The 23,438-nt window shown below is 34.1% G+C and overlaps 2 protein-coding genes across 2 annotated transcripts; both read right to left on the bottom strand.

Annotated features, from left to right (window-relative positions):
* Positions 1 to 3,927: 3,927 nt before the first annotated feature.
* On the bottom strand, positions 3,928 to 7,051 carry LOC111990458 (uncharacterized protein At4g38062). The gene has a single exon (XM_024022223.2). It carries the CDS (start codon positions 6,947 to 6,949, stop codon positions 4,223 to 4,225), a length of 2,727 nt encoding a protein of 908 aa, XP_023877991.1. The 5' UTR covers positions 6,950 to 7,051; the 3' UTR covers positions 3,928 to 4,222.
* Positions 7,052 to 11,711: 4,660 nt separating this feature from the next.
* Positions 11,712 to 17,645, bottom strand: LOC111990491 (uncharacterized). The gene is made up of 6 exons (XM_024022267.2): positions 17,196 to 17,645; positions 16,984 to 17,079; positions 15,013 to 15,053; positions 14,199 to 14,316; positions 13,021 to 13,101; positions 11,712 to 12,286 (listed from the first exon to the last, which is right to left on the bottom strand). Exons 1-6 carry the CDS (start codon positions 17,418 to 17,420, stop codon positions 12,221 to 12,223), a joined length of 627 nt encoding a protein of 208 aa, XP_023878035.1. The 5' UTR covers positions 17,421 to 17,645; the 3' UTR covers positions 11,712 to 12,220.
* Between the last annotated feature and the right edge of the window lie 5,793 nt (positions 17,646 to 23,438).

Below are 23,438 nucleotides of genomic sequence, written 5' to 3'. Positions count from 1 at the left end.
AAATGCATTTTTCTTTGACACTGTGGGATGAAGGCGATATGTTTATGTTAGAGTTTCAGTGTACTCACATGAAGATAACTTGTTAAACTCCATTTTCAAAGCCCTTATTGCTAGATTTGTTTTTCTAATTGATTTTTTTTTTCCCTTGTTTCTGACATGCTTGGATACCTTGATTGCAGGACAAGAACTTATGGTCACTATGTTCCATAAGACAAATTGCATTGGACAGGTGGGTGCTTAACACTTTTCTACTCTATTATTTAGCCTCCAATTTTAGATCAATGGGTAAATCTACCATTTCCAAATGTTATTTTCATTTTTAGAATTTATATCTATATATATCTAAAAACTGAAGTATAATATTTCTTGTTACTACGCTCCAATTGAGCCATATCATCGACCATGTCACATTTTTTTCCTTCATTTTTTAAACAATATTAATATATAAATAAATTGTGTAACTTTACACATTCTCTAACTCATTAACCTTACACATTCTTTAATTCATTAAATCTAACTCACCATTAATTTAGCCTTCTTCCAATTCTCAACTCTTTATTTTCCCCTTCAAAACCTTTTCGCATTTTTGAAGTTTAAACCCTTCAATTGCCACTGTGATTAATTATATTATTTTTAATATTATGAATTTCCAACTGAGCCATATCATTGACCATGTCTCATTTTTTTCCTTCATTTTTTAAACAATATTAATATATAAATAAATTGTGCAACTTTACACATTCTCTAACTCATTAACCTTACACATTCTTTAATTCATTAAATCCAACTCACCATTAATTTAGCCTTCTTCCAATTCTCAATTCTTTATTTTCCCCTTCAAAACATTTTCGCTTTTTTGAAGTTTAAACCCTTCAATTGCCACTGTGATTGATTATATTATTTTTAATATTATAAATTCTCTCTACCTCCGCAAAAGTTGCCAAAGTAGCATCAGATTTGGAAAGTGTTTTTGAGGTGTGTTCTTTCCCTTCTTATTTTTTCTTTTCCCCCAACTTCGATTTTTTCATTAGATTTCTAAAGTTTGTGGATGATATGTTTTTTTGTGGGTTGCCAACAATGTGGTCACTTTGGGGCTATGGGTGACAAGGATTGGTTTGTCGGTTATAAGAAGGCTTTTTAGGAATTAGAAATCTCTACAATAACTTTTTACTTCGTACTCATGTTGTACAGTTTTTATTTTATATTTGTCTTTTTCCTATTCAATTTGTTTATCTTAGACATTTGTTTAACTTTATGGGAAAAAAAAAAAAGGAAGAAAAGAAAACCAAAGTTTAATGTATTTACCTTCGATAATTTTGAAACAGTAATAGAGTATGTGCTGTAATTACACTCCTATTACTACTTTCATATTTTTTAACTCAATGGTTCTTTTTTGTTGTGAGACATTTCTCAATTTCTGTTTGGCTTCGAAAAATATTATGTTTAGCACACTTTTTCTTATTATGTGCAACACATAATAATTTGATCTTGTAGTTCAATAGACAACAAAAAATCTACCTCAAAAGTTTGCTCACAAGGAAATAGAAAATCTCAAAACATGATTGTGGGTTGAATTTTTATTTGATTTTGATAATACTAAATGTGGAATTTGGTTCTTGCAAGGTTTAGGATCATTGGCTTAGATACACGAGAGTTTGACAATGAAGATTTCTTAAGTGGTTAGAGAAATTTTTAAGGAACTCTAAGAGAAAGAAAGTTTTTTTCAAAACTTCCATTATTATATACAATATAGATATGTATAGACATTGTTTTTTGTTCTTAATTCTTCATTGATTTCATGATTTAGTTATTAAAAAAAAAAAAAACCAAAAATAATAGAACATAAATGAATAATACTTTTAAAAATAGTTCAATTTTTAAGGAGAATAAATTATTTTCAATACTTTTTAGAGAATAAATTATATATTATACCATATTACAAAATAATTATATATTTCCATGCATTGCGTGGGTTTGCAACTAGTGTAAATAAAAATTAAAGCTGTGTAATTTTGTTAAATTGCAACTAGGAAAGACAGGGCAATGTAATTTCTTTTTCTTTTTCTTTTTTTTATATTCTATTAATGTAAATTCAAATTCTTTTAATGACAAAAGGGAATATTTCATTTTGGTTTTTTTTTTTTTTTCCTTGTTTAATAAAATAAGTGACAACTCCATAAAAAACCATCAATCTAGAGGCATAAATCCAAAAGATAATGATAAAGGCCATAATTTTAGCTTAAACATCAGAAGTCGGTTGAATATGCAAGAAAAAATTTGTTTTGCTTAATGCCAATGCTCCCAACATATAATGACAATCTATGAATTGTTGAATTAAGCCTTTTCTTTTTCTTTTTCTTTTTATAATTCAGTAGTTCGGGTGGAGGGATTTAAACCATAAATATGTTCATTAGAAATATCAAGAGATGTCAACCAGTTGAACTACAAGACTCTTGGCAAATTAAGCCTCCTTAATAGGTAGCATATTGTGTTAATCCAATCTTTTAGATTAACTTTTACTCATGTCCTATCAGAATTTGTACAACTGACTTTCAGGGAGAAGCAATGCTCTTGATAAAAGAATTCCAACGATATCAAATGTTAGAGTTGGAGTTTCCCTTGTTTAAGACAACAGGAATAACTTGATCCAAACGGTCATGAAAAGAGCAAACATTAACTATACAACTATACAGAAAATAATTAAGACTCCTGTCAAGTGTTTGATTCCAAGAAGGCAGCTGAGTAACACATGTAAACAATGAAACAACACAACACAAATCCATAGGAGAGATTCAGACTAGCTTTCCTTGCCTCTAGAAACCGGAATAACAGAATGGTTCTTGGTCTGCTCATGCAAATTGTATCAGACCCTTTCCACAAGAAGCAATTGTTCGAGTTCCTCTCTACACCAGTCCAATCCTGGTCATTGTCAGCAATCAGCATAAGTAAATTATTACAGGAAATTTCTGCTATATATCAACCCACAATTGAAGGAAAGGAATTAATATTGTTCCAAAACACAAGCACATGACAGAGAATATTGTTCCTTCGGAATAAAGCAAACATAAGCACATAACAGAGTGTATTGTTCCTTCGGAATAAAGCAAAGTGAATAAAGAACCAACAAGTCAGAAATGTCTTTGGCTATTACGACAGCTCATTTCTAATGAATAAGAACCCACACGTCGAAATGTCTTTGGCTATTATTACGACTCATTTCTAGTGTTAAAAATTGCTAGCACTTAGAATGTCTTTGGAGTTTGGACTTTTTCTTTTAGTTGAAGAACATGGATGCTGATGGATATTCGAAACTGGGATTTTTACCAACGCGTATTTGTTTTTTCTTTCTTCAGAATTTGGTTTGTCTTATGGGGAATGCTAATGGAAATGACCAAAGTCCCTTCTAGTTTCTACTAATGTGTTGCTTCTTGTTCATCCAGAGACCTATCAACTCCTGCAAATTTTTACAAAAAAAAAAAATGTCACCATGTTAAGTTACAAAAATTTGAACAAACATACATCCAGACACATATCAATTAACAAAAGAATGTCACTATGTCAAGATACAAAGAAAAATCAACAAACATAAGCGCCAAAACCAAATTCAGAAACTGACTTCAAATTACACAATTCGAATTGTTGTCGTTCTACTGACATTTATGAATAATATTCAATATAAATTAAAATATGTTATAAATTCAAAAATACACTAGTCATGGATTCAATAGGAACGTATTATATATACAAATACAATAAAGACCAATCATACTAATGACTCACTTTTCACGGTCACATCCCCAAACAAATAAAAAAGGAAGAAATGATTCACAGAAAAATTATCCCTTCCCAATATGATATTAGTTATTTACATTACATAATTTCATGTATAAGAACCTTCTTTGCACCAGATAACAAATGACTCAAACTTTTCACGACATTTCATGTTTTATTAGTTAAACAACTTCAATGTAACGCTTCGGTACGATTCTGAAACAAAGACCATGCAAATGTTGTGGATGAAGTTCAGGAAATGCTTCCTCTGAGCTTCAAATGTAACATGGCATCTTAAGCACCACAATTTCATTTCTTTTCAGTTTTCAGTCAATGAATTACATAACACATGATGACATGCAGAATTAAGTTACCGATTAATGAACCTTGTGGCATATTCTTCAGGACATAAAATTTTCTCCTAATTATAGCTGCCAATGGTTGACCTCTTTTAGTGGCAATCTTTCATCACCACCTGCTTCAGGTTTCTTTTTTTTGCCAAGAAACAAGTGTCTGTATTCTCTCTGGTAGAATCACAGAGCTCTCCATCCTCCATCAAATCTGTTTCTCCTACTGTCTCTTCCACAGAATTCTCCAATATTCTTCCTAAATTTTTCATCAGTTTCACATCCTCAAAAGAAAACTCACCAATCCGGTCACAAATTTCCTGAATATGAACCAAAAGATCCTCTCTTTCAATTGATAACTTCATACTGTCTTGAAGCAGAATTCCCTTTTCAAACTCGAGCTCTTTAACTAAGCCCTCCATGCTTCTCTTCTCAGCCATTAACTTTTCAATTTCCAACTTGTTGGTTTCCAGTAATGCTTGAAGCTGCTCCTCCTCTCGTCTTGAACAAAGCAAATATTCCTCCTCATGTGCCAGTTTCTGTCGTAAATTACAAGTTTCTTTTTCCAAATTGGCAATTATTTTGTTCTTCTCTTCAATCTCAAGCTTTGTTAGATACTCAGTATTCTTTATAGCTTCACCGAGAACAATAATTTGGACATGCTTTTCTATGAGTTCTGGAAAACAGGAGATCACTGCACTTTCAAGATCTTGTTGCAATGAAATAGCCAGTATTTGGAGATCTTTTATGATCTGGTCTTTCTCATTCATAATCTGCAAATGCCTCTCTTTCTTTTCCTCAAAGGCTTTCTCTGCAGCCTGCCTTCCAAGAACTTCAGCTTCCGCTTCTCTTCTCTTGGACTCTTGCTTCAGGAAAGTAATATCTTTCTGAAGATTTTCTATGCAAATTTCCTTCTCTTCAGCAACTAGGAGAATGCTGTCTTTGTCCTTTATGGAGGCTTCCAATTCCTCAGTTTTGGCCGCAATTTTAGCTTCCAGTGAAAAAATATGTAGCTGAAGACCTTCAATTCTTTTCTCTTGCTCTTTGGCAATGCAGAGTAAGCTTTCTTTCTCATTCTTAAGCATTTGCTCAAGCTTGGCCTGTGCAATGAGGGAAGTCTCCAGTTGTTTACAGGTTTCCTGATTTTCATCAAGGCAGACTTTCGGGCTTTCAGCATCAGACTTCCAATTCTGTAATTCATTTTCTAACAGACTGGCTTCATGAATTGCCAATTCAAGATTTGCCTTCTCTAAAGCCTCAAAGGCATCTCTTTTCTCATTTTCTAGTGCACTTTCCATTTGCAGAACTTGCTCTTTCAACTGAAGTCGGCATTCAGATGATTCCTCAAGCATTTTCTTATACCTTTGAACCTCATTGTTCTTGGAAACCTGCATACATTCCAAGGAATCGACCCTCAAGGATGCCAATTCCTTGTTTTCTGACCCAAGATCAAGATAAGATTTATTCAAAATTAACTTCTCTATTAGAAAGGAAAATTTATCTTCCTTCTCTTTGTCATGCAGCTCCATTTCAGCTTTTGCATAAAGCATTTTGGAGTAAGCCTCTGAAATTTCTGATTTTAAGGTCATGCAAAGCATAAAAATCTCTTTGCTCAAAACCTTAATCGTAGATTGGCAATTTTCAAGGTCCGTCTGAAGCTCCTGTATTCGTTTCTCATTATCTTTCTGTTCAAATTTACAACTATCTATGTATGTTCTCATGTTTTCCATCAGAAAACTCCATTCTGATTCTTTTGCTTTCAAATTATTGGAAAAGTTGCTATGTACCTGCTCCAAGCCTATGAGCTTGTTGAGCAGCGCTGTTAGTGAAGATGTGGCTCCAGCATTCCTAATTTGAGCTTCCCATAGTTCTTTGAGAGATTCTCCGAGGACCTGATTCTCTTGCTCTAGGTGAACAATTCTAAACTCAATTTCTTTTGCGAGTGTTCCTTTTCTTTCCAATGAATTTATTACCCGTGCAATCTCTTCATCCCTCTGAACAGTCAGGTTCTGGATCCTTGACTTCTCTTCTTCACACTGGGCGAAGACATCATCAAAACTTGACTTGAATTCAGATACTTGGTTGCACATCTCTAAACGAGTTTGAAGACCTTCCAAGATTCTAGTTCGAGAATCTAAGCTTGTCTGCAATGATGAGATATCTTCTAGCAATGCTGATTTCCCCTTCTCCCACTCTTCCTTGCCCAACAGGAACTGGTCTCGAAACCCTTTATAAGCTTCTTCAAGATGTTTAAACTGCTCACTCTTCCATTTCAACTGATTTTGAACATCTCCGTCTGTCTTGTCCAATGTTAGTATCATATCATCTCTCTGCCTTAGTTCAATGGCTTTTTGAGCCTTTTGTTCTGATTCAAAACACTTTCTCTCTGAAACCAGTAAGAGTCTTTTAAGGCCCTCAATTTCCTTATGCCTTTCACAAACATTGAGCTCCAATTCTTTGTTTCTAGCCATCACTTCATTTAATGCCCACACCCACACTCTAATCTCTCCTTCCAACTGTTGCCATTTCTGCACACAATCACCTCGGAGTTTTTCATTCACAGAACTCGAATGCCTATGAGAAAATTCTTTTTGATGCGAAACAGATGGGAAGTCTTCATGAATTTTCCTCGCTTCATATATCTCCTCAGACTTGGCATTTAATTTTTGAGCTTGCTTCTCAATCTGCTTCTTAGCTTCTTGATATTTGTGTAACAGCTCATTGTGTGCTCTTTTTAAGCTCTCAGAAAGTTCTGTTTTAAATCGGTAATCTGCCTTTAGTTTCTTCATCTCTGCTTTGACTTCATCTAACCCTTTATAGATGTCCTTCATTTCCCTTGCTTTTAAATACAGATTTCAAACAATTTCTTACACAATTAAAGATGGAATTTAGTCATCCAGTTGAAGCAAACAGCTGAATGTAAAATGTCAACAACCCCTGCTGTCCAATCACACAAAAATAAATGGGGTTCAGAATTGGAGCAAAGTATTAGTTAATGGTAAAGATTAAAAATCTAACAGAAATTTATAAAATTAGCTTTTCATGTTGGAGTCACTCCCTCGTTGATGGTTTCTATTGACATGTGAAACTATTTAGTCCCTGGCCCTTACCAGAAGGGCAACACATGGATGAATGAGTCGCGTCATGATATATTAGTATGCCATGCCTGAGGTTCTCAAGGGGGCTTGTGGTTTGGTGGTCACAAGTCAAGAGAAATTAGTAGGACCTAAGTGTAAATGTGATCGAAGGCCACTGATATGCCAGAAGGGACCATATATGTCAACAGAGACTCCTAATTTGGTACGCTCTATACTTTTTCCCTAATGAAAGAAAGGTAACTACAAGATATGTCATTCATTTGTCATTGGACTCCTAAATGTGTAACATAGGTGTCTAAGCCAAAAGGAAATACTCTTAACGCTGGGAAATGGGGCCAGTTCATCCCTCATTTGCAGTTGACATTTCAGCAATGTTTATCTCACACTCTGACTTCAATTATAAGAATAAACCCCATATTATGATGCTCTAATGAATAATAGTTTTCCACCTTAGGAATAATGGTTGATCCCTCCACATGTATACTTGCTCATAAATATCCATACCTTAATGACAAAAGGGTGAGATCTTTTGATGTTTCATCTTTCGCAAAGGCTCTCTCTTGGCTGTTGATCCTGGGCACAACCCCTCTCTAGCATCTTTTACATGGCACTTCCACATATGCACCTTAGCTGGACTCCACCACCATTCTTCTCTCTATGATCTCTCACTTCCTCTAGTGACCACACCCAGTTTGTCCTTCCTGGCATGAATGCCCAAATTTTCCTGCATTAATACAGGTATTCATTTGTGTTTGATGTAAATCTTGTGACTTGAGTAACCTCCTCCAGAATTAACAGTTTCTAAACTAAATACAGATGAACATGAAATGAAACTAAACAGTAAACAGTCTAATTTCTGGCAAAATTTCTTAAACCTTAAAACTCAACACCATTTTCCAAAAATAGTTAGTACTTTCGAAAGAAGTTCAAGCAAGGAAAATGGAGTTCCCTTCTAACCTCTGAATATGCACATATGCAAATCTATGCTGTTTGCAAAATGAAAAGTAAAGTCTTAAGAATTGCTGCACAGTTATATTTATACTTCTAAAATTAGCTCTTAAGCAGACTCACTGAAATCATCCACAACAATGGGAAGAAATTCAGGCAAGGAATATTAGTACATTCATATATTCAAAATGAAACTAACAAAGATCAAGAACAATAATAGTCTCAAACCCACTACACAAAAACAAAACGAACCAAAAAAAAAAAATCATCTTAATTTGAAAGTTTGAGACACATGCAGACTTGAAGACTTTGCTCAAGGAAATTTTTATCAAGCTAAAAGAAAAACTAATGGCCTATTTGGATGGGGGGGAATGAGGGGAAGTAGAGTAGAGTTGACTAAAAATAAACTAATTTTGTATTAAATCTACTCTACTCTACTCTACTTCCCTCCCTCTCCCTCAATCCAAACGGACCATAAGTTTTCCTCCTAACCAAATTGAAGAAATCTCCTCCAACCCATTACATCATGGTTCAAATGGCCATCGTATTTTGCTAATGTGTGTTCGAAACAAGTCATGTGACTTTTAAACATGTCATGTGACTAAAACAACATGTGGATGTGACTAAATTGACATGTAAATACTCATTTGAGTCACCACGTAATGGGTTGAAAAGGCTTTCCTCCAAAGTAATTTGGAGGAAAATTATGTCCATACAAAATTTATATCAAATATTAGTGCGTCTATATTGGATTCAAGGATAATCAAAAGGAACCAAAAATCTAGAACTTGTGGCTTCAAATCATTTAGTGAAATCATGCAAAATCTGCATTTATTTGGTGAGAAATTTGAGTAAAAGAACATAATTGAAATTAAAAAATCTTTAAATTAGGTCTTTATTTTAATTTCCTAAAACAATTATTCTATATAACACACATATTAAGGTTGTGTTTGATGCAAAAAATGGATTTGATTTGAAATTCAAAGATTTTAGACAAAATATTTGTTTTTCTTTAGACTTCTTCCTATTTTTACTAATAAAATTGGGAAAAAGAAATATCGCATGTGGATTTGGGTTTTATGAATTCCAAAGTTAATTATTAAAGTAGTTAGAGGCTCATATGATGGACTATTTTGGTCATAAACCTATAGAACATATAATTTTATTGAGAAACAATAACTTACTGAATGATTATTTTAAATTTTCAAAACTTTCATCAAACATATTGACTATCTCATAATGGCATTTTTTATATGAAAAGCCTTGAATTCAATATTAAAAACAATTCAAAAAACACTTGAAAGTAGAGTTAAGGGAAAGCTGCAATCAATAATTAAAAAGAATCTAAATTTCTAAACATTAGTGAAAAGTTGGAAGATAGAGGATATATAAAAATGTTAAAAATAAGCGTGTGTTTAGGAAGCAATGAAAATTATAAATTATTTCATTATTCAACTTATTTTTGCTACTATTCATGGGCATCACTGCACTTTTTGGTACTATTTATGGATCCTATTATTCTTTTTCAACTAACTTTTACCTTTATCTACAGTACTTTTAGTAATAAGTTTTTAGTTTTAGCAAAATAAGTGGTATTCAAACAGACCCTAAAAAAAACTATATTAGATTAACTACTAGTGTAATCAAGTTGGGATTTCTAATGAACTTAAGAATTATAGGAGAAAGAAATAAGAACAAAAAAAATTTATATATTGCCGTGTATTAAAAAAAATGTTTAAAAAACAAACTGTTAATAAAAAATTTGAGCAAATACATGTGGAAAACACCACTTCCACAACTCAACATTTATTTTGAAGAATAGGAAGCATATGATGTACATTATTTTATAGAATATGAAGTATATGAGATACCTGTGACTGTGAGTGTGAGTGTGAGTGGGAGTAAGTAAGCCAAGTGAAAAACAAGCAGTTGAAGATAGAGATCAGAGACTCTGAATTTCAGAGAGAATGAAAGTAAAGCTTTTTAGAGAGAGAGAGAGAGAGAGAGAGAGAGAGAGAGAGAGAGAGAGAGAGAGAGAGGGGCAGAGAGGCCTGTTTGGTGGGCGGGAAGCTAAATAAGTTTCTTATTGTGGTATTGAAATCAGATGTGAGAGTAAATTTTTGGATTCGTTTTCATGCTTGGATTGGAAGGACTTGTTGGGAGTACCATTTTTAGTTATTTTCATAAACAGAAAATTACTCACTTTGTTCTTTTTTAGGAAAACAAATTTGGCATTCTTTTCTTAGCTATGGATAGGATTAGTTTACTTTGGCAAGGAGGGATGGCAAAGTACAAGTATATTTTCAAATGATTTCTTGATCTATTATGAATTAGGCAGCAAAGATTTCGCATATGAATTATGAAATGTTAACACTTAACACCAATTGAGATCTTGGAGTGAAGGATTGGTTAAATTGCACAACGGTTAGGTTAGGTTCTGCTTACAAACACTTGACATATATAAATAATTTTGGAAAATAGAAACCAAAAAAGAAAAAAAAATGGAGGAATTATTTAATTTGGGGAATAATGCAAGATAAGTTGAGTCCATTACGATTGAACTAGGGGAGAGTGTGAGTCTATGAGAGGTCCACTTTGGGTGGTGGGGTGCTATTAAAATAACTTTCAGAGTGCATAGATGGATGGTGTAATAGATACACGTACCTGATGAGTAATGAGTATTGTATGCACAACCTCTCTTCACCAAATCTTAAGGACTCATTGGCAATTCATGCAAGTTACAAGTACTTGATGAGTTTTGAACTCATAACCTCATGCTTCTTTGATGAGTTTTGTACCCACAACCTCTCTTCACCAAAACTTTAAGGACTCATTGGCAATTCAAGCAAGTTACATGTACTTGATGAATTTTGAACTCACAACCTCACCATTCTCCAAAAACTTAAAAGGAGAGGAGGTGCCGATTTAGCTACGGCTCTTTCGCAATGAATAACTACTTGCTCTATTAACACTCACACCATAATATATATATATATATATATATTGACCTTTATCTTATTCTAGTAGCATAGTCAACCTGCCTTATCATTTTATCAAGGACATCCATTTTGTCGCGCATAACATATTAGATAATGTTTAAACTAGGCACTACAACTTGTGTAGCAAGGGAGCAAAAGAACTGAAATCAATTGAGCTGGATTTTTAAGGAATATTTCATATATTATCCTATTTGAGAGTTTTGTAACAATGAATGAAATATTGAAGAAGAAATGGCCATTCTGTATCATTTTATGCCTCAATATGCATTCCTCCCAAAAGTGGTGAAACATCTTTTTCCTTATTAATTGAGAAAAATTACATTTTTATTTTCTTTACAATACAAATAAAATATAATGGGCACAATATCAAAAGTATTTTTATTTTATTTCCTCCTTCTATAAACTCCCAAACACATTATAAATAAATAAATAAATAAATAAATAAAAAACTTCATTCATTTTCAATTTATCCATTTCATTTCATTACATTCCTAAATGAACTCCGAAACATAATTTCTGTTCTGCTTGATGCCAATGATACCAACATATAATGACAATCTATGAATAGTTGAATTTGATAGATTGCAATTGTGTTTTTCCAATCTTCTAGTTTAACTTCTCAATCATTTCAGATCAGAATTCGTAATATTCAACAATACCACATACATGATACAACTGAAGCCGATGTATCAATTACAAATGAAAAGGGAGCATCAGACACTGACTTCCATAAGTATGCAATGCTCTTGAAAAAAGAATTCCAAGGATATCAAGGTTAGAGTTGGGGTTACTCCTGTCTAAGACGATAGCCATTACTTTATACAAACAGCCAAGAAAGAGCAAAACATGCCTCATTAACTATACAATTATACAGAAAAAATTAGACTCCTGTCAAGTATTTGATTCCAAGAAGGCAACTGAGTATCACATGAAAATAATGAAACAACGAGAGTGTACAACAATACAAACTCATAGGAGAGATCGCCAGACTTGCTATTCGTGCCTCTGGTAACCGGAATAACAGGGTGATTCTTTGTCTACTCGTGCAAAAGTTGTCTCAGACCCTTTCCACCCTTTCCACAAGAAGTAATTGTTCAAGTTCCTCTCTACGTCGCTCCAAATCCTGTCATTGTCAGCAAAAGCAAATTATCACAGGAAATTTCTGCAATACATCAACATACACACAATTGAAGGAAGGAATTGACAGCATTCCAAAACTACATGAATTTAATGAGACAATCAACAGTCATTTACTCATTCTGCTGAGTGGTTTAAATCAAACTTATGCAAATTTATGTGTGTTTTATTAGAAAATATGGCCATCAAATGAATCCTGCTATGACCAACGAGGGTGTGAAATCCTAACCTTCTAAATATTATCACCTTAAAGCAGAATAATAGGATTACCTAATACACAGCCCTCAGTTAGGACCAATACTAGGCAACAGCCTTTGTAAGCACCAAAAAATCATCTTGATGAGATGAGGTAAAACCGTATATGAGTTCACAACTTCATGCAACTCTTTATGATAGGAAATGAGTTTTGGAAATCCAAATTAAATTACCCAGTTCATTGTTGTTAGCTTTTCCTTCCATTTGAAATCCAAGACATAAGGTAGGGTCATCAATATCTGGTTTAAAATTTTCAACTTGCAAGCCTGAATTAGAAAGATATGATGCTTATTCCCTTTTTTTTTTTCAAATATAAATCTATGATGAGTAAACTTCAATAAATTGATGTCACAATAAAAGATTCAAGCACAGCATAGTAGGAATCATAAACAAAAACAATCCTCAGCATGAAATGCCAATTCTGTTTGATATCTGCCACTTATGGAACTGCATTAATACAGTTACCTCCAGATCCTTGACTGCTTGATCCCTTGTAATTGCTTCCTGTTGTCGAACACGTTTGAGGTGGCCAATGCATAGAAGTCCCTTGGAATTGGAACAGGAATCAATTAGAGAAAATCATTACCTTAAAAATTACAATATAAGAGAGAGAGAGAGAGAGAGAGAGAGAGAAGAAGAAGAAGAAGAAGCTAAACTATTAGGTCTTTTCAGTTCATTCAGCCCAAAGATGTCTTAAATATCAAAACTCAGCTAAAATCCTAGATCATAAAATACAACAGGGTAGGGCATATAAATTGTCATGGCCTCATTGCTCAACAAACTCACAAGACATAAGAAATAAATGGATCACATATTCATTAGTTGACTACTTCTTTATCCTCAACCGAGAAAGGCTTGAATAATTGGAGCCACAAGGTTCAATTAAGAATCCTATTTCACTTGACTACGAAAATGGGTTTCATTAAGACATGCAAACAATCTGTTTTACAAATTTGAACAAGTCACATTTCTATACTATTACATATAGGCGTCATGCGGGTTTTCCCCGCCCTGCAAAGGCGGTGGGGCGGGGATGGGGCAAGATTTTAGCCCCGCACCATGGGGCGGGGCAGAGATGGATTTAGACTTTTTAGACCCACCTCGCCCCTTCCCGCCCCGCATTACTAAGGGTTATAATTGTAAATTTTTCATACCCTAAAACTCTACTATTTAAACAAACATATTAATATTAGCATATTTTATTCTACCCAATGTGATTCTTTGCCTTTATTTTGTTATGTATTATACTATGAGAATTTAATTTATTTATTTTTTATTTTTATGATTGTCTTGTTAAACACTTGGATATATTATTCAATTTTTTCTAAAAATTGATTTGATTTGAAATAGGTTTCATTAAAAAAATTGTACTAGTTGTAGGGAAAATTAACAAAAAGTAGAGTTTTACTAGATGGGGCGGGGCTTCACGGGGCCCCAAGGGGCGGGGATGGGGTGAGAAAGTATTCCCTGTCATGCGGGGCGGAGCAGAGCGGGGATGGGGCAAGACAAAACCATGCGGAGCGGGGACAAAGACCCCATCCTTCAGCCCCGGCCCGTCCCATTGCCATCCCTAAGCAGAAGTAGGAAAAAAAATACACGCACAAATCTCCTGAATTAAAAATCTGTACTTGCCATTGTCTTACCGAAACTAAATAAACTACACCACAAGCCAGAAGCATATAACTTGATATGGATTCAAGAAGAACAAGATCCTTCTGCACCCCAGTATAATCAGGGAAAGCTCTTGTCATCACTGCAACACTGAAGATAATGTTTCATGCATTAAAAATAACGCATAGAATTTGTTTGTCAGATTGTGTATAAAATGAATCTAAAAGTACCTTATAGAGAACCCAATAATAACGAATAGTTAATGGGCTATCCTCTGTTCTAATTACATATCCTGCTTATGTTCTATTGTAATGTGCCAGTTATGATGAATGAGTTTGGTTGCATTCCAAACTAACCAACCAACCTAAGCTGATCTGTTTGTCATTGGCTCAATCAAACCAAACTATCAAAGATAAAGTTTTAGCATTTGAAGATAGGGTAGCTCCTATAGATGAAAAAATGAGGAAGAGTCAGTTCAGATGATTTGGTCATCTGCAAAGCAGAGTGACTAATGACCAAAGAAAAAGGGTGCTATGATTCAAGTTGAGGTAGAGGAAGGCCTAAATTAATATTGGTAGAAATAGTTTAAAAAAAGGTTGTATAGATTAAAAAGGTGACAACGAGTATGGTTTTGAATAGGATAGAACAGTGGAAATGAATACATGTGGCCAACCCCGGTTAATTTGTTACGGATCCATACCTGATCCCAAAGTTTATGACTAAGGCTTTGTTGTTGTTGTTGCTGTTGTTTGCTTAAGGTTTGAGAATTTAATTCCAAATCAAGACATTGTCAGGGAAAGGAGATGCACAGAAAACAAGAAATTTATTACTAAATCGTATACATACAAGATCTGCAGCATACCCCTAGCAGCCCAATACTCTAACACCTGCAAGAAAGAAAAATTGAATGAGATAATGGGATTGATGATCTAAATGATATCAAGCATATGGTGGGACATTTGGATTTAAAAGGAGTCTATAGATAATAATTAATATTTACTTTAGCATGTTGAGTAAACAACAAAAGAATGCTAGTATCAAAACAGAGAGAGAGAGAGAGAGAGAGGGTGAGAATTTACTATGACTACATCTATTAGTAGGTGTGTGATGACCCAAATTGATTGGATATTGATTGAGTGTGTGTTGTGTGGGTGTGTGATGATTGATGAGTTCCACATCAAACATATACTGGGTTGATTTAGGTTCTATTAACAATTAAAAGGAATTATAGTTGTGACTAGACTAGTCATTTTGAGGTATAGCACAAATGTGGCTAGCGTTTTACCTTGGATCGTTACAAGGCTCATGTTGACATAAGCAACTAAAATAGAAGTTAAAGGCTAGTTTCTGAGTGACACTTATTTTATACTTTTCTTTTTCAATTTATCGCTACAAGAATTAAATTAGCATTTGAACAAAGCACCCTCCTCCATCTTTGAGGGAGATGCCCCAAAGAATTATGATTATAAGGGACAGCTCCCAATTGAGGAATCATATAAACATGTAGGAGTCCTATGACTTGTATTCTTATTTCAATCAACAATTTATGGTCTCTATAGAAAATTTGCAATTTGTATTCTCCTTGACAATGACTGAATTCAACTAGAAGAATTCATTCTCTGTGATCAAAATGATATGAAGTACACAAGCCCAAGTGCACTTTGACTTATTGATTCCAACAGCGATTTATGGGGGAAGTATTGGAGTCCTCTTGAACATAAAATTAATCACTCCATGGGCTTCCCTCAAAAATAAATTTCTTTTAAACAGAAGAATTATCCTCCTCTTACCGATCTATCTAAATATCCTCAATGTAGAGAACAGTAGAAACTTTACCACATAAAGTTGTTCCATTCCAAGTCACAATTCAGTTTTCTTTTCAAGTAAACTACTTTTATTAAAAACACAAAAGGGAGGGCAACCCTAGTACATGGGAAGTATACAAAGGAAGAGCCAAAATAAAATGGGTTGCAACACAAGGACTTCCCAAAGGTCACCGGTACTTATACTACTCGTATCCAAGCATGCCTAATTGCAAAGTTTTGATGGGATCCAATGCATTAGTGGTGGAACAATCATAGCCCAAAAAAGAAAAGAAAAAGAAAATACAACAAATTAAATAAGCAGAAGGAACAAAACTAACTTAAGAAATGGTTCAAAGAGTAAGATCTATGGCACTTTTAAGTTTTGACATGGAGTTCCTTACACTGTATTGTCCCTTCTCCATGATAGTACAACAGTACAGTTAATGCCTATAATCTAGAAGCTCTAGTTTTCATATGTTTATGTTCTTATCATAGCTGTCCCTTCAGAGCTTTTTGGTGCTACATGCTAAACCTTTTCAGTTTCACCACTAGTCCCGTATCTTGGTAATGCAAAGGAATTAGAAGTCTCCTCTCTTGTACTTCTTTCTTGATTAAAGAGAAGTACTTTTCCCTTTGTTCTACCAAATATAATGGCATCGGTTTGCCTTTTCCTAGTTGGCCAAAGCTTGGTCAAGCTACATCAAAATTCAAATGGTTCCTTCCATGACCAAGTACTCAATTCCTATGACATTTGCGAAGAGTAACCACACCACACCACACCAGACAAGACATGAAGAAAATGTACTAATGATGATGAATAAAACCCACATGGTCTCTTACTTTGTTAAGGTCATGTGTCATGCCACTCATGACAGTCCTTTCAAAAAAAAAAAATGTAAATCTTAACATTCCTTAAACATATAAAATGTAGTCTTCCTTACCTCTATCAATCATTCTTAAACATATAAAATGGAAATTGAAAATTGAAAATCAAAATTGAAGAAAGAATGACCTTGCAGGACTTCATAACGAATTTCCATTCGGTCTCAGCAAGAACCACAAAGCAAGCAATGACAACCGCGTAACACCGAAATATCCCATCGAATATCTACAAATTCAAAATAAAATAAAATAAAATAAAAATCTCTCACATACACACAAACATATACAAAACAAAAGCGAGTGAAAAAGAGTGAGAGAGAGAGAGAGAGAGAGAGAGAGTACATCAGATCCGTCCTTGAAGGATCGAATGGCGGAGAAGACGTTGACGGCAATGCAGAGAACGGCAGTGAGAGCAGTTATGACGCTAAAGCACCTGCAGACTATCAAAAACGGGTCCGGTCTCGTTCTAAGCACCGTGTTTTTGGTGTTGGCGTGGCTGTGTCTGTTGATGGCGCTCGAAGATGAAGATGTTCTTGCTACACTCTCTCCTTCTCCGTTTCGACCCATTTTTTTTTCTTTTTCTCTCTCTCTGAGCTCTCCTAGATTGCTCTTCTTCTTCTTTCTTGTGTGAGAAGATTCTTACATTTTTCTGTTTTTGTGAAGATATTGATGATGCTGATTCCTTCCTTCCTTCACCAGCTATTCAAGGAAACCAAAAGGAGAACTCTCACAAATTCACTAAACTCACATCTGGCGGTTTTTGTAAAGTAAGAAATGTCATGTCCTGCTCCCCCACGTATTGTTGTCTGACTTGCTGTTGTGACTCTGACTTTAGTGTGTGTCATGGGTGTTCTAAAATGACATAAATATCATCCCATATAAAATAAAACAAATCAATAATAAATATTTGATTATTCTTATGATTTATGAGTTGTAAATGAATAAATTTTTTTAAATTAAAATATACTACTCTAAAAAATTCATTCATTTGCATCTACAATTTCATATTATTTATGTATAAACTTGACCTTTTAAAAAAAAAAATTGCATAAAAACATTCTTTGATAAATATTAAATATATTTATGGTCTCTTTTTCCTTTTTTCCTTACCACAAATGAGAGTGTTATTTGAGTATAATGTCTTAACAGTAGTAATTATTACCTGTTGCCCATTTTGTTAGACGTGTTTTGAAAATACAACTTTAAAAAATAAAACAGCATTTGATAAACTATTTTTTAGTTAAAAAGTGTACAAATTTCTAAAGTTATCATCATTATTTTTAATAATTCGATAGTTACAATGTGAGAAGGGAGATTTGAATCTTCAATATTTTTATTGAAATAACCAAGAAGTGTGAATTAGTTCAGTTATATAGTTCTTGGTCTACTTTTATTAAAATTCTAGATGAATAATGGTATTGTTTTTTTAAAATAAAGTAAATCCTAAATTAGAATTTTTTTTTCAATTTTTTTTAAATAACTATATTTAATATTTTAGAATATCCAAAAATGAAGTAGATGACCAATAATTTTGGGATAAAGAGAGTTTTTTTTTTTTTAATTTGATAATTGGAGGATAGGATATAAATCCTATATGTCAAACACCAAAAAATGTCAACCAATTAAATTATAAGACTCTTGACGGGGAGAGAGTAATCAACTAGCAAATAATAATGAAAAAATAAGAGTAATGGATAATAATGAATGCGTGGATATCTATACTAATCGACTAAAGTACCAATAAAAAGTGTCGACTAAATAGAAGATACTGCTGCATCATTTTGAAGTAAACGTTGACTGGTTGTTGCATTTAATTTGAAGATTTGAACCTCCATCGCATCACCTACGGAATTTTTGGCTAGACCGGTTTGGCAACCCAATTAGCTAGGCACTTAAAAAAGTAAATTCAAGAGCTAGAAGCCTGTCTGTGTGTGCCATACAGATTACGGCAATTTAAGATTAGAAAATATTTCACATTATCTTAATTTATAAGGTTTTTTTTTTTACTGAATTCTGTAAAAAATGTATTGATAATAAGTAGTATACAAATATAGGTTTATAGGAAATATGGTGAAGCCAAGCAGTGGCATTGAGTTCCAGAAAAGTACAGAAGCAAGAAGTATTGCAGAAAGTGAGCAATAAGCAGAAAAAAAGAGGACACAAAGGGAGAAAGCAAAGTCAGTTTGGCACTCCACCATTCATGCCTCTGGTATTAATTACTGTAGAAACGATGTTGTCCCTCGTAGCACATGGATGAGTTTGGGATTGAATCGTTTGGTGTTTGGAAGTTTCTGATTGGTTTTAAGAATCTGATTGAAGATTGGGATTGAATCGTTTGGTGTTTGGAAGTTTCTGATTGGTTTTAAGAATCTGATTGAAGAAGACTAGGATTTTGGAATATATTGCTAGAAATGGGGCCCTAGCCTTGCCGGCCTTCATCACTAATTCATTATAGTTTTTTCTTATTTATTCCAAATTTGAACTCTCAAAACCAAGATCCGAACACTTTGTAACAATTATCAAGAATAAACAACATAATCTCTTGAGTAGTAACATTTTATTATTGAATAAGCAAGGCAAGCCTGGGGCGGCAATAAGTGGTTTTATTTATTTATTTAGATAATCATGTGAGTTATACATTTTTTTTCCAGTCACTTCTAATAAGAAGGCCAAAACAAAATAGAGTAATACTAAAAATACTACCAATTTTACTATATAAAGTTATAAATCTTACAATTATATGTTGGAAAAATAATATGGAGTAAATAAGAAATTAACTCCCAATGTGATCACTTGAACATGATTTGGAGTGGTGAGAATCCTTGAGTCCTACATAGGAAATGATAGAAAATATGAGTTTTGGGTTGGATATTGAGTTGAGTTTTAGGCATGTGTGGACTAGGCCTACTTATCCAATTAATAATAATATTTTATTATTTTATTTCTTGAGTCAGTAAGTCTGTATACAATAATAATTTTCTGAAACAGTGAGTGTCTGTTTAGTAACGTATAATTCATAGTCCATCATTCATGAGAAACAATTTTGTTTTAAGAAAAACTCTTCTAGAGAGAAAATTTTTGTGCATTCATTTGAGTCAAAGAGAGAGAAAGAGATATAGAGTAGTTCATAGAGTACGAACCTTGTGTGCTTTTTCTACGTGTTGTAGATCATTTTATCCTTGGAGGCAAATGTCCGTAAGTCTTAAAGTACCACAAATTGTGTAAGAAGTGAAATCTGTTTTAAGGAGATCGTGTCAAACATAAGACTTGATTTGAATTATTCATTTTTCATGCATTTGGTCTGTGAGTTTTTCATTATTTGCAGATTTCTTTTTATATAGTATATACAATATTTATTTATTACTTTTGTCTATTACATCTATTTATGTTATTTCTTGTATTTAGATCTATATATTATTCCTTTTAGTCAATCACAAAAGTAAATTATTGAAATATATTTAACAATCTTAAAGCAGATTTTATTTTCTTAATCTATTTTGTGATTCTGTGAAAAGTTTTGTAAATAATGTGTCAAATTACACTACCATCATTAACTTGTTTTTTGGTGGTTTGTTTTGTTGTATTGCCTGTTACGGTTTGTGTAAACCGACGTAAGTGCTAATGTTGATGATGGTTACGGCTATTGCGTCGGTAAGATTCCTATTACTGTTGTAGTGTTGTAATTGGATTTCGGTGTATAACTGCTGTAGTGTTGTGATTGGGTTTCGGTGAAACAATGTGTTCAGTTAAAATTTGTTGTTGTGTGAAATTCAATGATTGCCAGATACGTGTAGCGAAATAATTACATTGCAGAAGTACAGTTACATACTATGCGAATACTTTCTGCAAAGGTGGCTTATATATATGTTTATATATATAACTGTTATATTTGGAGTTTAGCCGATTGAACTATAATTATTTAACTATTATAGTTGCTTTTTGGTTGACTGTAATATTACACAAGCATGATTCGTTCTACTGTGTAAGAATTATTTATTATGTTTGCAATGGCCTAAAAGATGAAGCATTAAATCCTGGGAAGATTGTAACCAAGTTAATGTTTGACCATTGATATCTGTGCAAGATTGTAATAGCACTAGTTCATGGCATGTAATCTATGAGTAACACATATATATGGTCATATGGAGACTATTGATATCATTTGTTAATGTACTAGTTGTGTATTTGGCTATACCGTATACAATGCATATGTATGAAAGTTCGCATTGTAATGTGAACTTTAATATTGGCAGTAGTACTAATATCTGGTAATATGATATTTATTTAATATCAAGAGTAGATGTAAATGGCAATTAAACATGTCTTTAATGCTAATGACATGTCCTTGGCCTTTTATGTGCAATGGTGTATGGGATTGATGAATAAAGGAAATTGGAAATTTCACTGGAGACAAATTTTTTGAATCCATTTAATTGCACTCAATTTGGGCGTGGCTGCCATCTTTTAATTTTTGGCTTAGCCTTTTCTAATTCATCAAGTGATCCTCTAATTGATAATTAAAATAGCATTATAAGAGCTATTTGTGATAATTTCAAAAGTGGGGATATAAGTCCAATTTTTGATAGCATCAAACTTGAAAAAGAGTGAGACGAATTGCACACTAATGGGGCTGTAATTATGGGGTTTCGCTCTTAGTTAGAGACTATGTCATTCACCCTTAGGTTAGAGGTGTTATTTATTTATAAAGTTTAAGATACAATTTTACGTATTGATATGAAGGACACATGATTATTGTATTTCAGCACATATAATCTTATTTAATTACATACATGTACATATATTTTTTGGGCATGTGTGAACTTGATTGGATATTAATGTGTGTTGAGGGGCATTTTTGAGAAGTCATAAAGAAGGAAAGAAGTCCGGCAACATAGACCGAAAAGAAGCTGGCAAAAAGATAGAAAACAAGAACCATTAAGTCTAAGCGGCAAGAATAATGGATCAAAAGTCCATAAAATAAATAAATGGGCCTTGAAAAAGCAAATGGGCTCAAATGAGTCCGAAAAGAGAGAAATAGAAAATAGCAAACCCATGGGCAATGTACCATGTGGAAAAGTAAGAATGGGCCGCGGCAGGCTCAAAGCAATGCAAACAAAGAGAGTAGGGGATTGATGGCAGACCCACAAACTCCAAAAATGAGTATAAGGTAATTGGGTTGAGGAAGCCCAATGAAATTAGTAAAAGCCCATGGGAACATAAAGTTAGGAAAATGGCCGAGGAAGCCCAAGGCAAACAAATGGGCCGAGGATGCCCAAGGGAAAACAAAAGAGACACAAGAGCCCATAAGTAAGAAAACCCATGATCATGCTAAGCCATTGGGGAAAGAATACACGGTAGGCCTTAAACGATCTGGCAGGATCAAGTCATTACGCAGGAATGACAGAGTAATATGGCAGGACATGATGGCAATCAAGAAATAGACTGGAAGAAATGTAAAGCCCAGTATCAAATGAAACTCATCCCCTAAAGGGAGCAGGGAATTGTAAAACAGACCACATAAAAGGACGACGAAGGGCGGCAAACTGTGTAAACAATCATCCAGACTGCGGCAAACGCATGAGCAGCAGGCAGATTTTGGGTATACATGAAAGGAAAGTACGAGCAAAGCCCAGACACCACCAGCTTATACCCAACCAATATAGGATGTGGTGGAGTCATGGGTCAGAGGTAAGGGGGTATGGTTTGGTGGCGGGGAGAGGAGAAAAGACCCATTTTGCGGCTCCTACCCAAGCTCTTTTGGGGGGTACATCTTGCTGGGATGACAGACCACCCAAAAGAAGCAGGGTTGAGGGAGGAACCGTTAGGTGTATGCCACGAGGGATAGAGAGAGAAAGCATCTACATCGTGGCAGGAAAGGGTGCCATGGCAGACTAATGAGTAAAACAACCTGTCTGGCAAGGGGGAGTGGCACACAGACGAACCCTTGGTGGTCGGCAAGTACACCCAGACCAGACAAAGGTGGTTTAGGGGCAAAGTAGTAAAATCTAGTCATGGCAGACACTATAAGAAGACCCTTGCCGTGCCCAGAAAGAAGGATAAAAAAACAGAAGAGGATCACGAAATAGAAAAAGAAAGAAAGTAAAAAAAAAAAAAACAAAGGAAAGAGAAAGATAAGAGAGAAAACAAAAAACGAAGAGAGTTAGTACGGTGGGCATGCACCAATAGGCTGATTTCCCTCTCTCCCTCTCAAAATCCTACACTCTTCTGAAAAAGTAAAAAGGATTCCTTTGGGCACTAATCATTCAGGTCCGGTTCCCTCAAAGCCATTAATCCCCACGACAGGATCTTTCTTGGGAGATTAGTTGCATTGAGAGGAAATGTTCTTCCTCTTTGGTCTTTTGCTTCTACAGACCAAACTTGACTTGATTCATATTTATTCTTGATTAACTCATATTATCACTTACTCCTTTATCTTCTTTGTAAGAGTCATTGTTATCACTGTGATTATGTTTCATAAGTAGGAATTATTTAATCATTTTCTATTAAAAAGTTAGTGGACTCTGTTTTGTTGTTATTATATCTGCTTGCCATAACTCATTTGAAATAGCTCTATCTACCATAAGT

Source organism: Quercus suber, unplaced genomic scaffold (assembly GCF_002906115.3).
Source record: "Quercus suber isolate HL8 unplaced genomic scaffold, Cork oak 2.0 scaffold_317, whole genome shotgun sequence".
NCBI classification, from domain to species: domain Eukaryota; kingdom Viridiplantae; phylum Streptophyta; class Magnoliopsida; order Fagales; family Fagaceae; genus Quercus; species Quercus suber.
This window is presented reverse-complemented; position numbering and strand designations above follow the sequence as displayed.

Excerpts from the sequence above, each read along its gene's own strand:
- LOC111990458 (XM_024022223.2), bottom strand. The coding sequence starts at position 6,949 with ATGAAGGACATCTATAAAGGGTTAGATGAAGTCAAAGCAGAGATGAAG.
- LOC111990491 (XM_024022267.2), bottom strand. The coding sequence starts at position 17,420 with ATGGGTCGAAACGGAGAAGGAGAGAGTGTAGCAAGAACATCTTCATCT. Across the intron at positions 15,054-16,983 it reads TCGTTATGAAGTCCTGCAAG|GTGTTAGAGTATTGGGCTGC; the intron begins GTCATTCTTTCT and ends TCTTTCTTGCAG. Across the intron at positions 12,287-13,020 it reads AAGCAGTCAAGGATCTGGAG|GATTTGGAGCGACGTAGAGA; the intron begins GTAACTGTATTA and ends TGACAATGACAG.